Here is a 16,097-nt window from a genome sequence, read left to right on the forward strand (position 1 = left end):
AGTGGTATAGAATGATTCCAAGGAGAAATAACAGGTGAACTGGGATGGGGCTTTTATACATGTGGATTTATGGATGAGATCTCCAAACTGTCTTTTTTTTCTATCGCTTTCTCCCGCCATATTCTGGGCCCATCTCGGAGTAAAAATGGCCACTCACAGCCAATCACAGTGCAATACAACTGCAGATCGAACGGATTTGACAGTCTCCGACCCCGAGCGGCCTGTAGGTAAGCAAATGTCAGCACCTGGGCACATCTTAACTAAGTGAAAAGTGCAAATTAATCAGCGCATTATTATCAATGCGTTAGTTAAGCAATTTTCCAAGTCCGGAGATGTTTACTGGAAAGGTTCCGGGTTCCGATAACAATGTTCCAATCATTATCACTTCTATAAGACTATATTTTCTATTATTAGGGCCCTTCATTGAAGATATCTCTATTAGTCTATGGAATTTAGGGATTTCGGAGGCCATTCTAGGTACATTAGACCTCCGTGGGCAACAATGCGATGATTATATAAGCGGCGTCGGACCGCGGGATTTTCCCGAGGGCGCTATTTTTCTATTTTTACGCCAAAACCGGTGCGGAATCTATTCCTCGATGTGGAGCGAATAATTGTACGGAGTAAGCCAATCAAATCTTCAGATTCGAACTACAATATTGTAGTTATTCTGTTCCTGAAATCCAACCTATCTCACCATAGGTCCAAATTTTGATATGGTCGATATCACCATGACATTTCGGTCAAAATAAACAAACCAGCCCCTAATTCACACCTCAAGTTCAAACCCAGAACATAGCGCCAGCTACGATCCCACATATCAATGTCACAGGCGCAGCCGTCTTGACTCCGTGGTTTTTCATCGCCATTGGCACAGTGACAGTGGCCCTAGGGGCCTGATTCTGTCCGCAGTCACATTCACAGTGGCACGGGATAGAGCTAGCAAGAACAGTCACCGTCACCGTAGTGCCATTCTTGTAACCCGGTGAAGTTCCATTGCCGAAATATGTTGGCCCATCAGTTGTCATGGCGGTCGAATTCAGGAATCCAACCGAGCCTAAGCTAACAGGATCGGTGCTCGCGGTCGCAGGCGCAGTCAATTTTGCGTCAGTAGTTGAAACATGAGAATCGGCAGAAGCTTTGGTTTCGGTCGCGGTAGCAGGCGCGGGGAAGTCTCCGGTATCTGTCACGATCAAGGTTGCCGGGAAAATCCCCAGGGTAGAAGCGTCGCCTGTAGCTGGAACAAGCACTGTAGCCGAGGTGACAGCACTCATTAGATGTAAGGACTTCGTTTCTGTGCAAGATGCGCCTGTGGGTGTTGGAGAACCCATGAGCGTGCAACCTGAGGTGAAGTCAAATTTGTAGCCGTTGGCAATCATGTCATATGCTATGTGTACAAGTCAGTGCAAAGCCGTGTTTGGGGGCCCGCGATATTCTTACTGCTTGGTCCGTAGATAACGGTCAGATCTGGAGTGAATCTGTGGCAGGCCGTTTGGTCCGAGAGACAGTTGATCCCGTAGGTTGTGGTTGCGTCTTGCTGCATTGGTTGTTAGCAATGAATAACAGCAGAAGCAGACAAGATACATACGGCACCTATGGCCTTAGCTCCATAGCCCTGGAAGTAATCAGGTGCATTTGTGACCCATGGAATTGTCTGTATGTTGTTAGTTTCCTCATTATCTTGGTGACTTTGCAGGTAAACAAACAATTGTCGCGTCTTGGGCAGACCCGAGAGCAACCCAGCATAGTTGGATACCCAACGCGAGAAGATATCTGAATAACATTCTGTAGATTATTGACGAGACCTTGAGAAGCGGTTTCTGGAGCAGATAATTTTCAGCAGAAGAAATATTTTGGCGGGCGAGGTCTTGAAATGAAAGGCCATGTAGGTCCAAAACAATGTAGCATAAACAATCGATCAATGTGAATGGGGAAAACAATCGACCAAACGATTGGAAAGAGCGAATCACAATTCGATGCCTGGCCAGTAAGGCCTTTATTTCCTAGTTTAGTACATGAAAGGTTTTAGGAAAGAGGTCTTGATATCACTTCTGTCCGTGAGACACAGCCCATTCCTGCTTCACTGAGATCCCCAAGCCTCCTTGCTCCCTCTGATCCATATCCCTGCTCTCTCCAACTTTAAGAGACTCTTCGCTCCTACGGGATGTCTCTCCCGTCTCTGCGGGGTTCTGAACTGCGACGCCAACCTCATGCTTTGGCCCGATTGGCCGTAAACACAGCTCACTCGAGTCATCCTGCAGCGGCTGGAACTCGCCATCGCCAGTAGACCCGGATCTTCCAGACGGAGACGAACATTTATTCGATGGGCGAGCCGTCACCTCAGGTGTGTACGCTGAACGCCCTAGGAGGGGGCGCATCATAGGGACCGACGCGAGGATTACAGCGAGACATGGTTCTAGGCCACTGAAGATGTTGGCACGTGGAATCGAGTAGGTGATGTCGGTGAAATCCATTGTGGAGAGTATGGAGATACGAAGAATGCTGATGATACATGTGCTATATTCTAGGTTAGCAAATTCTTCCTTGCGTTTCCTTCACTGGCCGTGCAAATCTTACACTGCTCCCAGCCCGAAGATAGTGATGAATGTCACTTTTTTATATCTGGCCATTTGCAGCTTATATAGCAGCGGCATCGGTGTCACCAGCACAACAACGTCGGTAACAAGGTTTATAACCCCTGTCGCCGTGAATGAGGTGACCTGGTTACCGCATGATCCCCCAGGAATAGTCTGGTCCCAGTTAAAAGCAAAGGGCCGACAGATCAGACATCCTGCCAGTATTGTTCCAATTGTCCAGGCGACAATCACACCTATCGTTGCCCAGGATACTCGCACGACCCAAGTGACAGGGAAGATGCTAAGGTATAGGAACAAGATCGAGATCTTTGTACAGCTAAGACTCAGGACCCAGAGAAATTGTAACGGGATAATTAACTGAAGGAGTTTGGTGATAGGCTGGGTGCCAAATTTGATTGCAATTGCAGGGACATGATCATAACCGATGCCCGCTTGTATCACGCCGGTGATGCTGATGGACTGGAGGCCAACGGCAAAGATCTGTATTGGTAAGCATAGTTTTGATAAATCCACTGGACAAATACTTACACTGCCGGCAATTATGAAATAGTCACTCAAGATCCATCGCTTACGCGCAAGATGGTGAGCTAGCAGTCGCAGACATACTGCTACTACGGCTAGAACGGAGAAAGCGATGGCCACGCCCAAGACCTGCCTTTGGGCTGGCGTTTCTATAGGAAAAGTAACAACCATCTCCCATTCTCGCAGATTTGTTAAGGCGGGTGGTAAACCTGGGGAACGTTATTAAATAGATAATCCGAAACCAGCTCATCTGCAGCTAGCAGGGATGTCGAAGATAGCCCAGGGGGCCAAAATCCTAGACTGGCCAGGGGTTATACGCGGTTTAGCTTCGGCACTTATGCGTCAGATAATTCACATTTTGTGGAATAAATTATGAATAAGTAAGAACTACCTAGTAATATGGCAAATCCTCCTGCAAAGACTAGCAGTTCATTAAAGGTGGAGGCTGAGTGACACACCATATCGAAATTAGCAACGACATTATCGCGATTGATGATGAGAAGACAATTCCATTCTTCGGCATTATGACGGCTTTAGCGTCTCCCCCTGGGTCCTCAATAGGAGGACACTTATTGGTCGGCCAAGTCCCGCTTGTACTAACAACGAGTCCGTCGCTTTTTAGCGCGTTTTACTCTCAAACCAATGAATAGGAGGAATAATAGAGCTTGGCATAATACCGAGTCATGCAGATGTTTTACGCTATGTAAAACTGCGTCTCCCTCTTCTCCGCAATGCGTCTGATATGTCAAACGTGGTCTCCTCAGCCCCTGCATTTCTGTAACCAATATGACTGCAACACCTATCGCGGTCGCGGTAGCGTTCGGTCTGTTGACATTGCTCTACATTGTTACAGGAAAAAAGAAAGGAGAAAACAAGCCCCTCCTTAAGCTTCCCCTAATCGGCGACCTCCATAGCTCCCCCATTGACAAGCCACTTTCAAACTGGGACTCATGGACGAAAGAAAATGGACCGATTGCAGTACCGAAGCTCTTTGGGATCATACCAATTGTGGTCTTGAATTCCTATGAGGCTGTAACTGAGTTGTTCAGCCGCCGCAGCCAATGGTACAGCAACCGTCCGCCCTCCGTCAGCATGGAGATGATCACGGGGGCTAAGCCTGGGCAGTCAAAATTCACTCTGATGCATGACTACGATGATCACCTCAAGTTCCACCATCGCATCCTGGCGCCCAGTCTCGGTGCTCTTGCCGCCCCACAGTACCATCCCTTGATGGAGCTTGAGTCCAAGCAGCTACTATTTGATCTTTCAAATGCTACACGAAAGTTTCCCCAAGGTATCAGCACAGAGACCATCTATCCACTGCTTGAGCGCACTCAATCGAGTGTCATACTTGCTCTGCATTATGGCATGCGCATCCCCAGCTTCGAAGAGCATATCCTGCACGAGATCATCGACATCCAAACCCAAGTAACCCATCTCGCAGCGAACCCCGGTATTCCAGATATTATCCCGCCTCTGCGCCACCTGCCGGCATTCTTGTCACCATGGAAGCGAGCGGCCGACAAGCTCTACGCCACACAGGTGGACCTCTATATGCGCCTCTTCCAGCATGGGAGGAACTCGCCAGGCTGGAACTCCACCAAGCAGGCCATTGCCACAGCGGAGAAGTATTCTGAAAACGATGTCCCCGATCTCGACCTCGCTTTCACTCTTGCAACATCCATCCAGGGTGGTATGGAGACTTCACCGCGGCAGCTGCTGTGGTTGTTCATTGCCGCGCTACACCAACCGTCCTTCATGGCGCGGGCGCACGCCTTGCTCGACGAGGTCGTCGGGCGTGATCGCCTCCCCCGGTTCTCGGACCGTTCGGGACTTGCTTTCATTGATGCTATTATGCATGAACTTTTCCGTTGGCGGCCTATTTCGCCGGGTTCAATTCCCCGTAGGGCGGACCGGGACGACGAGTTCAATGGTGTCAAGATCAAAAAGGGTGTCACTCTCATGGCCAACGCGTGGGCCATTGGTCGGGACGAGAAGGTCTTTGATCCCGCGCTTGGAGACACTCAGGACTTCGTGCCTGAGCGGTGGCTCCGGCGAGATGATGACGGAGAGGAAAGACTGCGGACGGATCTTCCGTTGCCGGTCTTTGGGCAGGGCCGTCGCATCTGCCAAGGAAAGAGGGTCGCTACAGATGGATCTTTTATGCATGTTGCTTGTCTGCTGTGGGCGTTTGATATCGAGCCTGCTGATGGGGAAGAGGTGGATCCATGGGCGATGGCCGTGGCAGGGTTCATGACAATGCCGAGGGAGGTCAAATTCAAACTCCGGCCCAGGGGTGACTGGGTAGTCGATGTTATTAATAAAGAGTGGGAGACAGCGGAGAAAAGTCTCGGAAAGGTTATGGGAACTGATGTTGATGTTGAAAATAAATGATAGGATGCCAAATGGGTTTCATGTTACGATTATATATCCGAGCTCGCCCTGTAATAAATGTTGATTATAGAAACAGCGTTCTATACAGCATGTATGTGTGAGAACAAAAATAGTATGTGAAAAGTACTATGAATATGAAAATTCCAATTTTGTATACTGCAGAGAGTAAAATGAGTGTTTTGTCTAATCTTCTTCATACATGGAAAGAAGCATCTATTTATGCTTCTTCTTCGTATACTCCATTATGGCAGATCAGAAAGACTCGGTGAGAACAACAACGCAGGAATAAGTAAAGACATGACTGAAAGCAGTCTCAATCGATGCAGTGAGATAATGACCTGTATGCTGGGAACAGCAATGTCATGATCAACCTGCATACAGCCAAGGAATCCAGGCTTCTTTTGGTAGGAGCCAGGGTGTAAATCCTGCATAACGAAGATCTGCAGGATACCCCACGAATTAGGGTTAGTGTTGTAATATGAGAGGGGCCAGCATTAATGAAAATTAACTGGTATTTTTAACAATAACGGGTTACAGAGAGATCTCGCCAGCGGGGGTCTATTACACATTCGAGTACTCGTTTCACCTTGAGATTGGTGCCATTCATATTTGAATGAGTTCAGAGTTCAGCTAAATGAATTGCCACATCTGGCAAGCTGCATTTTAAGTGGCGGTTTAAGGCATTCTCGGTCCGCCCCCACTATGGGGGCCAAAAGACAATGCGTGCCGGTATATATACGTTCGCTGAAACCTGGATTTCATCGTTTAGTGTGTCAATAGTGGAGTCTATTTCCTGATCGACAATGCAACAATGTAGGACTTGGTTACGATACCAAAAGCTGGCATTTAGCCCAATTGTTGGAACTATAATAGCGGCAAATGCCCCGGAAATACTACGCCTGACAGATGTAGTAGAAAGTCAGAGTGAATATCCATACATTTCTCTACCATGCGTATCACTGCAGCTGTTGCAGCCCTGTGCATGGGTACCTTGCTGAGAGCTGTCCATGCGACTACACCTGAGACTTGCGTCAGGCATCCCAAATGATTCTAAAGAATACAAGCAAGCCAGCTGACCAGGTATAAACAGTGCTCAGCTTTGGAAACCACTGCTCTGAGGAGCCAGGTAGTTTACCCCGACAGCGTTGCTTACAAGAGATCGATCGGTTCTTACTGGGCTGAGAACGTTCAGCTCGAGCCGACGTGTATTTTGCAGCCACGCACAGCGCAGGAGGTTTCTCTCGCCGTTTATACGCTCGTTGCTGCTGACGGAGCTTGCAAATTTGCTGTTCGCGGTGGTGGCCACACCACCTGGGCGGGAGCGAACAATATCGTTGATGGCGTGACAATCGATTTGTCATTGATGAACACCACCACTTACAACGAGAAAGCAGGCACTGCGTCTATTCTTCCTGGATCTCGCTGGGAAGGTGTTTACGAGACTCTCGCGAAGTACAATGTGACAGTGCCCGGTGGCCGCTCTGGTGTTGTGGGTGTTGGTGGATTTTTGCTCGGCGGTAAGACACGATCAAACATGTTGACTTATTGAATGGTGACTGATAGAACTGTTTATACAGGTGGCAATACCTTCCACACTGCACGTGTTGGATTTGCTTGTGACAACGTCGTAAACTACGAGGTTGTTTTGGCTAACGGAGAGATCATTGACGCTAATAAGGAGTCCCACGCGGATCTCTTCAAAGCTCTAAAGGGTGGAACTGGGAACTTCGGAATTGTCACCAAGTATGATATGAAGACCATCGACGACGACAAGCTTTGGGGTGGAATTGTCACGTACGACAATAGCACTACCTTGCAGCACCTTGAGGCTGGGAACAGGTTCATCAACAACCTTGAAAATGATCCATACGCTTCGTGGATTGGTATGTGGGAGTACCTTTCTTTGTCCGACCAAAATATCATTGCCAATGCTCTGGAGTATACCGCTCCCGTGGCTTACCCCTCGGCTTTCGACGACTTCACCGCCATTGCCAATACTAGCAGCTCGATGCGTGTTGCCAACGTTTGGAACCTTACCCAGGAGCTTGGTCAGGCATCCGGATACCGGTGTGTGGCTCCTGAACTGTTTGGTTCTAAGATGAATTACTGACCTGGTCCAGGGACGTCTTCGTCACTGCCTCATTTGTGAACAACCTCGATTTGATGAAGCGCACCATCGATATTCACAACAGAATGATTGAGGAGGCTAAGGCTGGTGCCAAGGGGGATGACTACACTATGTTCACGATGATCCAGCCTTGGCCCAAACTGTTCACTGATCACAGCACTGAGCAGGGTGGCAACGTGCTGGGCCTCGACCGTTTCAACGAGAACCTGTTCCGTAAGTCCGCCTATAATAAACTTCATTCCCGATGTCTAACACTCTCTTGCACAGAGGTCCTCTTCGACTACTCGTGGAAAGATCAAGCCGACGATGTCTTGTTCAACCAACTGGCCAACAGTGCCCTCGAGGAGTTGACCACCTACTCGAAGTCAATTGGAGCCGACAATGAGTTCATTTACCTGAACTACGCCAACATTAACCAAAGTCCTCTGTCTTCCTATGGCCCCGAGAATCTGGAGTATATTCGGACTGTTGCTAGGAAGTACGACCAAACCTGTGTTTTCCAAAACCAGGTGCCTGGTGGGTTTAAGATCAGCGCTGTGGCCCAGTGAAGAAGGGACCAAAGAAACAAGATCTTGGAGTGAACTTGGCTAGTTCGTGGTTATTTCGTTGGGGTTGTACGATATACAATATCCACCTCGTGAGCTCTACATTAATGCATCCCCTAACCACGTTTTAGCCGAAGCCTGCCACTGTGAATTGGATAACCCTGCAATGACTCCACATCCCGTGTTTATTCTAACCCCTGCCATAAATTGCCTATTTATGGTAATCTACTATGTTGATCGTGTCGTGCCGAGCCTCGCTAAAATGATGGATCGTGGGCGCAGTACGAACTCGGAACCGATGTAGATCCACGAACGGGCGGCATACGCTGTCATCGTATCGTGTCTGCGAATGTAATTTTACGATTAGGCTGGGTATACATATGTACAGTGTTTTGCTGACACATAAAGGAGCATAATACACCTATATTGTAGGACAGGTTGGAGACGTACACCAATGACACCGGGCCTAGACCGGCCTCGGCGATATGAAGTGCTTTGAGCTAACCAAGATGTATTTCTCCAGTAACGCGACAGCAAATCCCATCTTTGTCTGCCAGTAGCTGCCATGATTGCGGCAGTTTATGAGACGCCGGATGAATGGCGGAGATAGATAGCAATGCATGCCTTGTGTCACGCACAATTCGAGCAGCCTTTCTCGCAACCGTTTCAAGACGTCGAGTCTCTGAAGTCGCACCCATATATAACAAACAGAGTATCCACAGCCGCTCCCGCATTGTCAAAAAAGATGGATGGAGAATGACGGAGGAGGGGGTGAATGAAGAGCCAGATGGTTCTGCCGGGCGAAAGCCTGCCGAATCGTATCGTTGGGTACGAAGCGTGAGGGCTTTCGGCGGTTTCAACTTGGTTCGGCCTTTCTGCTTGGGTATGGGATATAGGGCACGTGAGTTATGCTCTACTCCTGGGTGGGATCGGTTTTTTATGGTCGATGTCGAGTGATCGGCGTGGATGGGAGGTTGCTTTGATATTATATTGACGGCTCACAATTTTCTGGGGAAAAGCCAGAAAATAAAAAAGGTGCACCTAATAATTAATTTGACGAGGCCAGGAATTGAACGCCTGACTGTACTATTTGGGCTTAATGTCATCGATCCTTCCTAAAATGGGTGTCTGGATAGCTTCATGTTCTGGCTCTACATACATGTACCCTACACTTGAAGACTTCATCAACCACCGCCATCGAGTGTTCCGATTTGTTTTAAACTTGGTAGATAGTAGGCTGACCCTATATAAGTCCTTTCTTTCAAATCTGGGGCTATCATGACACCGAGAGTGTAGGCAAAATGTAGTTTAGGATTCTCTAGTGACATATCGTTTAAGGATTTAGTTCTATATGAAGAAGATAAAGACCAGTATTTTAACCAGCCCCCCTTGAGTGGCCTAGGGGAATAGCTCCTAGCCCACTACCGGTTCGGACCTTATCAAACCCAGGAAGCTTCTGGGGGTTGTAGCACCCCCATCTAGTGGAGGTCCCTCATAAGGAATGGCCGGAGGAGGGGACAGAGGTGCCAGGCTTCTCTCTGAGGACTCTGGTAGCTGCTGTCCTGTCCTGAGGTCCAGGAACGGTCTGGATTAATGGGGATTTTTTTGATGCCATTCACATTTTATTTTGTCACATCTCTTTCCTTCTTCTTGATGCTATCCCCAGCATATTCCAAGGTTGCTTTCGTCTCCTCTCCTATTCACTTCCTTCTTCTCTATTATCATATCTTCCCACTGCTTTCCTTTCATTCCTAACATCCTCCCTATATTGATGCTAAGCCATCTTTTCCACACTCAACTTCAGGTTCTTTTGCCTTCCTACATTTATTTTTTCGTTCTATCGTGGATAGACGCTTACTGTACCAATCAAGGTTAAATAGGTGAGTTTCCAACTTTGCTCATATTCTCTTTGCATGCTGACGCTGTATTCCTGGGTATTCACTCTTGTCTCCATTTCCCGTCCAGGGTCCTATCCAACCAGTATCAACGCTTCCCGGTCCCATTGCATGATACCGATCTCTGGAGCAAAGCGTACGCGACATCATTTGAAGCTTCGTCGTTCTGTACCGCTTGCCCTCAACCGACCACAACCCTGGTATACACAACGAGACTGCTTGAATGAATGACCGCGCAGCAGTCGAAGATCCAGGTAGAACAAGGGACAGATGCAGCCCGCTTCAAGTCGACTTTATGGCTGCTTCTTCAATCAAGCTCGTGAGCCACTTCAATATCTCGCCATCGATGGTGGCAAAACGATGCCCAGGACGGACTCGACGATATCTTGGCTGGTCTATATACTAGGGTTCCACCCCAGTCAGCACTTTGACCGCGGAGAGCAGTGCCATCTGTGAGAATTGAGCTTTGGGACCAGTCCTGGCCGAGGTGTGGACAGAGGAAACCATTCCCACGCTCGACCGCGATGTGCGCAATCTTACTTGGGGGACAATTTACAGACGCATACAGTGCAATGCCAGCATAGCCGAAGGCTTTCGCAATTTCAACGAGTTTGAACGTCTGCATGACCATCGGCAGAATGCGAAAGTCACTCAGGTGCACTGAACGTCGACAGGCTACGAAAGTTCGGTTATCGGGGTCTGGCTGCTGCAACACAAATGTTGAAAATTATACGTTCCATCCGTGGCTGATAATCTGCTTATATTTTAGGGGCTGACCCAATACCATGGACGTGGAGTACTCGATGTCGTATTCAACAGCCGGAAACATGAAGTTTTGATCGGAGGGCATGTTGACGAGCATATTCGATGTTATGTCAACAATCCGAAGCCGAAAGTCGGTTCCACGTGGGAAGTATACAATCGACATTAGCCCTAGCTTACCGGACGGAATTCTGAGTTATACCAACTGTCACCCGGCTCGGATTCCACTGCGTGGACGACACAGAGGTTGGATTAGCGCAGAGGATAGTGACATCTAGGTGGCCGATAAATTGGTTAAGCAACTACAGTCTTCCGTCTTGAAACACTCGGCGTTATCAGGTTTTCTATGGATTGTATTCCATCACAGGCAAAGTGCCTCCGTCGTCTTACTGCGTGTCACACCCATGGACGTCATTGATAACAAGGAAGTATTTTGTGCTACTCGCGGATTGACATTTTGCATTTACAACTGGATGAATTGCTTTGATTTTTTGGATTCCCCGAAGGACTGCATTTTTACACGGAGGCAACGCTTGGTAGAGACGTGAACTAATGTATTGGCCAATTCGCCGTGGCTTTAATGGACAAGATAGGAATTTCATCCCGAACAATGGGAATAAACATTCAACGAACGCGTGGAAGGTCAAGCGAGTGGACCTTTTCGGGCCAAGGAGTAAAAGTAAATGCCATGGTGATATATACTACTGCGCACATTATCAAGCCATGATCCATGAGAGTTTCAGTATGTACGTACGCATGTATGCATTAATTAACGTCCGGCGATGCGCAGGTGCGGGCCGTGTGCCTGCTACCTAGGTACTTCCCATGAGGTATGGGGATGTGCCGAGCTACAGCTGAAATCTCTAATGTACATAAATTTCCTCCCAGAAGGCAAATCGAACAATTTTCTAGCAAAAATGCCAGTTGGCTGAGTATCCAGATGTGTAGCGTGGACCGCGCTCAGTAGACGTAACGGAAAGAAGGATTCTGTCTATCAGTGAGTCCAGCCCACCTCGTCTCGTCAATCTTGTTCTCATCAACTTGGCCTTCAGTCTGATCTCTGCGGCGGTTCTGCCACTTGTAATATAAGAAGAGCACGACGGATAATACAGCCGCCGAAGCCTGGGTTGCAAGAACAGCAATCTTAGCTGGTCGGTATTCCGGCGCATCGCGTGACTGGAATGTCTGAGGACCAATAATGTTTCCGACCGAGAAAGACCCGGCGACCAGTGCACTAGCGAACGCGCGCTTGGTATGCCCAGCGCAGTTGGCCATGGTCCATTGGTATAGAATCGGAAGAGTAGCGACGATTGCGTTGACAAGATAAATACCGATCAAGACACCAGCTTTGTTGTTTTTGGGCAGGAAGGATAGTAATCCGCCGCCGATAATTCCAGGGATGGTACAGAGCACATTCCATGCCCAGCGATTGGAAGTCTTTCGGATGCCAAAGCCCACGAGAAGTGTGAAGAAAATGCTAACAATGCCTGATGGGGTATTGAGTAGCGCTGAGATGGGACCCGAGAAACCAAACCCGGCAATAAGAGTCGAGGAATATGTCGTCACCACACCACTTGACACGGAGATCTATGCAATATTGGTTAATGGAACTGCGGGGGATGGTTGAAGCAAGGGGTGAAAGATGGAATGTGAGACGTACCAAGATTGTTGTGACAGTCAGGAGCCACAGCTGAACATCGCCGAGAGCCTCCAAGATTTGCTTCAGGTTCAACTTTGTGCTCCATACTCCAGTTTGGTTTTCGCTGACGTGCTGAAGGAGGGCCACCTTCTCGCTATCAGACAGCCAAGTTGCCTTCATTGGTGTATCAGGAATGAAGAAAAATGTCAAAGCTCCGACAACCATTGTCACCAACCCGAGAACGAGGAACATAACCTGCCAACCCTCTAGTGAGGCATTGTGCACATGCTGGAATCCGAAAGATATAATACCTCCAAGAATCTGGGCCACGCCAAGACCCATATACCACACAGTGAACCGAGGAGCTTGTTCGCTTCTCGTGTAGTACTGGCTGCTAATGAGCATCAAGGATGGTCCCACCGTCGCTTCGAAAATACCCAGGAAAATTCGTGCTACTAGCAGGGTGCGATATCCTCGCGCACCAGCAGAGGCGGCAGCTGCGAGTCCCCAGAGGAAAACATTTCCTCCAAGCCATTTGGCAGGGGGTACTTTTTGTAAACAATATACTGAAAATCAAGGATCAGCGATGTCAATCAAACAATTCCCTCAGAATAAATCTACACACTCACCGTTTGGTACCTCCGCAATCAAATAAGCGATGAAGAACCAGGTAGCGACGTTGGAGAAATCATTGCCGACGAGTCCCAAGTCTTTTTTGATTCCCATAACGGCTGCATACTATATGCATGAATTATCCTTGCGTTAGTCACATGGCCTATACGATTGGATTGAAAGTCACACTCACGTTCAGCATGACCTTGTCCAAAAACTGCAATATATAGCAGCAGAACATATAGGGTATCAAGCGTCGATCAATCTTACGGCGCAAAGCCCGCAGATCGACTTGGGAGTCAACTGCCCCATTTGAGTGGCCCTTGAGATATACCACAGCGTCATCAACTTGACTCTGGAGAGGTTGTGGTACTACCTGTGGTTGAATTTCACCCATTGCAGCTAGGAACAATAGGGTGAAAAGCAAGAGACAAGATAGATAATAGGGAAGTTGGGGGAAGAAAAAGAAAAGAAAATGAGCGACAATGTTAGTGGGAAAAGGTGGGAAACACAATGGGTTCACGCGACAAAAGCATAAATAACGTCGCAAGCACCGTGGAGTTCGCGTGGAAACACGTTTCACACTTAGCAACGAATAAGAATTGATAAATCAATGGCCCAAGGCACTAGAACTTTTTCTTGGGATTAAACTTCATATATATGAAGGGGGGAGCTAAATGCCAATAATATGCATTGGAAGAACAACCTTGCAAGACCGGGCGAGTACGGAGGACGCAGCGAATAAATGACCATTATCGGTCTATTTCCGAAAAGGAAAGCCCAGAAGGTTCAGTGAGAACATTTTTAGAATTTTTAGAATTACGCATAAGCCTCCATGGCTGTTCAATCTGCTTACACAGACAGGTAAAGCGCTTCGAAGGTTGAGTCCAAGGTTATGTTCTCGTTCATACTCTCTCTTCCATACCCCTTCGCACGCTTTTCTCCTCAACGATGGGCTGGGTACACAATGCCTCGCCCGAGGTGGAAGCTGCATCGCAGTACCGCCTTATCCTGGGCGTATGTTTGAGTCTTACTGTCTTAATGGTTATCACAGTTTCCATGCGGCTTTTCCTCCGAGCGCGAGCCAGTCGATGGGCAGCGGCAGACTATGTGATGGTGGCTAGTATGGTAAGCTGACCCAAGTGTGACACAAAGGGTAATACAACTGACTCTCGAGCAGATATTTAGTGTTATATACAGTGCACTCTGCATTTCTCGTAGGCACCGCATGCTCTTTGTCGCCGTATGGAACTTACTCACAGTCGCAGAAAGTCGATATGGATTAGGACTGCCATTAAAGCTACGACCCCCACCGAATTATTCCACATATACTAAGGTCAATATCTTTCTTGTACATTTCAGTTTGATTCTCTGTGTTTATCACATTTTACTGGAGAACTGACAAAAGCCCAAATAGATCAACTATGCAGGACGACCTTTCTACCAGATTGGCATCGCAGGGTTCAAGGCTTCGCTCTGTCTTAGCTACCTGCGACTGATTTCTGGAACCTCGAAGCGTCTTTATCGAGTTGTGATCTGGGTTGTGATTGCCGCGTCTACGTTGGGTCATATAGCTGGTGCTTTGAGCCTACTCTTCAATTGCACACCGGTATGTAGAGCCTCTTCCCAAGCACACCCGACCACAAGCTGATTACCATTCGGTCGCAACAGGTTCGACGATCATGGAACCCCCATGTACCAGGCACATGTCTTCCCGTGGGAGGACTGTTCTACGGTCTCGCGATTTATACCATCATCACCGACGTGACCATTATCGTGCTTCCCATTCCATTGCTCCTTGGTCTGAATATAAAAACCGCACAGAAGGCTGGTGTTGTATGCCTTTTCCTGCTCGGCCTCTTCACCACAATCTGCTCTATCATGCGGCTAACCCAGATCCAACGAGTGGCATTCGGAGATGGAAACTCGACAATGCTCGTGTTGTGGGGAACGATTGAGTTCAACGTGGGCGTAAGTGAAAATGACCAGTTCCGTGCGAGCTAAATGGCTGACTTGCGTTTATTAGAACATTGTCACTTGCATTCCATATTTGGCGCCTTTATTCAAGGGCTTCGTGCGAGGACTCGGCTCGACGAGCGACAGAAAGAATTATTACTATGACAGTCAGGGCAGAAGCTACATGATGGATACTTGGTCGAAAGATCGGTCGCACATGCAGTCAACTGCTTCCGCGCGTACACAGCCAAAACGCACGCCAAGCGAGGAGCTCATTTTGTCGAGCCGGGAGCCTGAGCATGGAGGTATTGAGAAGACGATAGAGTATCGAGTGTCTTCGGAAGGCAGGGCGACCAACTAGGAAGCTGGATGGCCAACGAACTTGCGCTCTTTCCACCTGGACAGTTCTTGACTAATTACAAATTGTATTAATAATTATTTTTTAGACTTTTCATTTTTCTCATCCTTGTTCACACCCCCTGCACCCCTTGCCTTTTGTGGCGTTTGACTTCGTGGCAATAAGATAGATTGTGATTGCAACCTCCGAGACCCAAGGTTCACACTCTCCTGATAGCGAAAATGATCGACCTGAGAAACCTGCCGTCGTGAGTTTCCGCGTGAAAACTTCGCTCTCGAAGACATTCTGATTTGAAATTGTTGTCCGAATAATGCCCAAACGGGCCGGGGTCCACAGGATCAACACGCTTCGGCCCCTACGATCCGCGTGTACCAGTACATCTGTTCTCCGTACGGAGCACCGAGCCAATACGGCAAATGCGCCTGAGATAGGGTTAGGTCGGGATAATCAAAATGTAACACAGTCAACCCTTGATTAGCCAACTAACTAAAATCGGCTAGCGACAATTTTAGGGTAACTCCCGAATGCTTCAGATATGGAAGGGGTCATGGGCGGGACCTATATTACTCCGTACTCCGTATGCACTTTGGCACTGGATGTATTTCTCATCCAATAATGAATCGTTATCATTACTGGACAATCCCCCGCCCCAATCCACATCATTCCGTTGTTTTATGGCGCAAACCGTC

General features: G+C 48.1%; 7 protein-coding genes across 7 annotated transcripts; 3 read left to right on the forward strand and 4 right to left on the reverse strand.

Annotated features, from left to right (window-relative positions):
* Nucleotides 1–782: 782 nt before the first annotated feature.
* N7525_007053 (uncharacterized protein) lies at nucleotides 783–1,784 on the reverse strand (the record flags this gene model as incomplete). Its single annotated transcript, XM_002567576.2, has 4 exons — nucleotides 783–1,387; nucleotides 1,441–1,537; nucleotides 1,589–1,654; nucleotides 1,707–1,784. 4 exons carry the CDS (start codon nucleotides 1,782–1,784, stop codon nucleotides 783–785), a joined length of 846 nt encoding a protein of 281 aa, XP_002567622.2.
* A 261-nt stretch (nucleotides 1,785–2,045) lies between these two features.
* Nucleotides 2,046–3,290, reverse strand: N7525_007054 (putative integral membrane protein; the record flags this gene model as incomplete). Its single annotated transcript, XM_061213900.1, has 3 exons — nucleotides 2,046–2,517; nucleotides 2,578–3,077; nucleotides 3,126–3,290. The coding sequence occupies 3 exons, from the start codon at nucleotides 3,288–3,290 to the stop codon at nucleotides 2,046–2,048; spliced, it is 1,137 nt and encodes a 378-aa protein (XP_061068331.1).
* Nucleotides 3,291–3,905: 615 nt separating this feature from the next.
* N7525_007055 (cytochrome P450) lies at nucleotides 3,906–5,513 on the forward strand (the record flags this gene model as incomplete). Its single annotated transcript, XM_002567577.1, has 1 exon — nucleotides 3,906–5,513. One exon carries the CDS (start codon nucleotides 3,906–3,908, stop codon nucleotides 5,511–5,513), a length of 1,608 nt encoding a protein of 535 aa, XP_002567623.1.
* A 949-nt stretch (nucleotides 5,514–6,462) lies between these two features.
* N7525_007056 (FAD-binding oxidoreductase) lies at nucleotides 6,463–8,189 on the forward strand (the record flags this gene model as incomplete). The annotated part of the gene is made up of 5 exons (XM_061213901.1): nucleotides 6,463–6,543; nucleotides 6,604–7,030; nucleotides 7,091–7,580; nucleotides 7,634–7,854; nucleotides 7,909–8,189. The coding sequence occupies 5 exons, from the start codon at nucleotides 6,463–6,465 to the stop codon at nucleotides 8,187–8,189; spliced, it is 1,500 nt and encodes a 499-aa protein (XP_061068332.1).
* A 2,199-nt stretch (nucleotides 8,190–10,388) lies between these two features.
* Nucleotides 10,389–10,943, reverse strand: N7525_007057 (uncharacterized protein; the record flags this gene model as incomplete). The annotated part of the gene is made up of 2 exons (XM_061213902.1): nucleotides 10,389–10,787; nucleotides 10,866–10,943. 2 exons carry the CDS (start codon nucleotides 10,941–10,943, stop codon nucleotides 10,389–10,391), a joined length of 477 nt encoding a protein of 158 aa, XP_061068333.1.
* An 860-nt stretch (nucleotides 10,944–11,803) lies between these two features.
* N7525_007058 (putative MFS transporter) lies at nucleotides 11,804–13,491 on the reverse strand (the record flags this gene model as incomplete). The annotated part of the gene is made up of 4 exons (XM_002567580.1): nucleotides 11,804–12,430; nucleotides 12,504–13,048; nucleotides 13,112–13,220; nucleotides 13,288–13,491. The coding sequence occupies 4 exons, from the start codon at nucleotides 13,489–13,491 to the stop codon at nucleotides 11,804–11,806; spliced, it is 1,485 nt and encodes a 494-aa protein (XP_002567626.1).
* Nucleotides 13,492–14,045: 554 nt separating this feature from the next.
* Nucleotides 14,046–15,411, forward strand: N7525_007059 (uncharacterized protein; the record flags this gene model as incomplete). Its single annotated transcript, XM_061213903.1, has 5 exons — nucleotides 14,046–14,222; nucleotides 14,275–14,445; nucleotides 14,512–14,703; nucleotides 14,766–15,065; nucleotides 15,121–15,411. The coding sequence occupies 5 exons, from the start codon at nucleotides 14,046–14,048 to the stop codon at nucleotides 15,409–15,411; spliced, it is 1,131 nt and encodes a 376-aa protein (XP_061068334.1).
* Between the last annotated feature and the right edge of the window lie 686 nt (nucleotides 15,412–16,097).

This window comes from Penicillium rubens, assembly GCF_028828025.1.
Source record: "Penicillium rubens strain IBT 27055 chromosome Unknown utg000003l_segment0_segment0, whole genome shotgun sequence".
Lineage (NCBI taxonomy): Eukaryota > Fungi > Ascomycota > Eurotiomycetes > Eurotiales > Aspergillaceae > Penicillium > Penicillium rubens.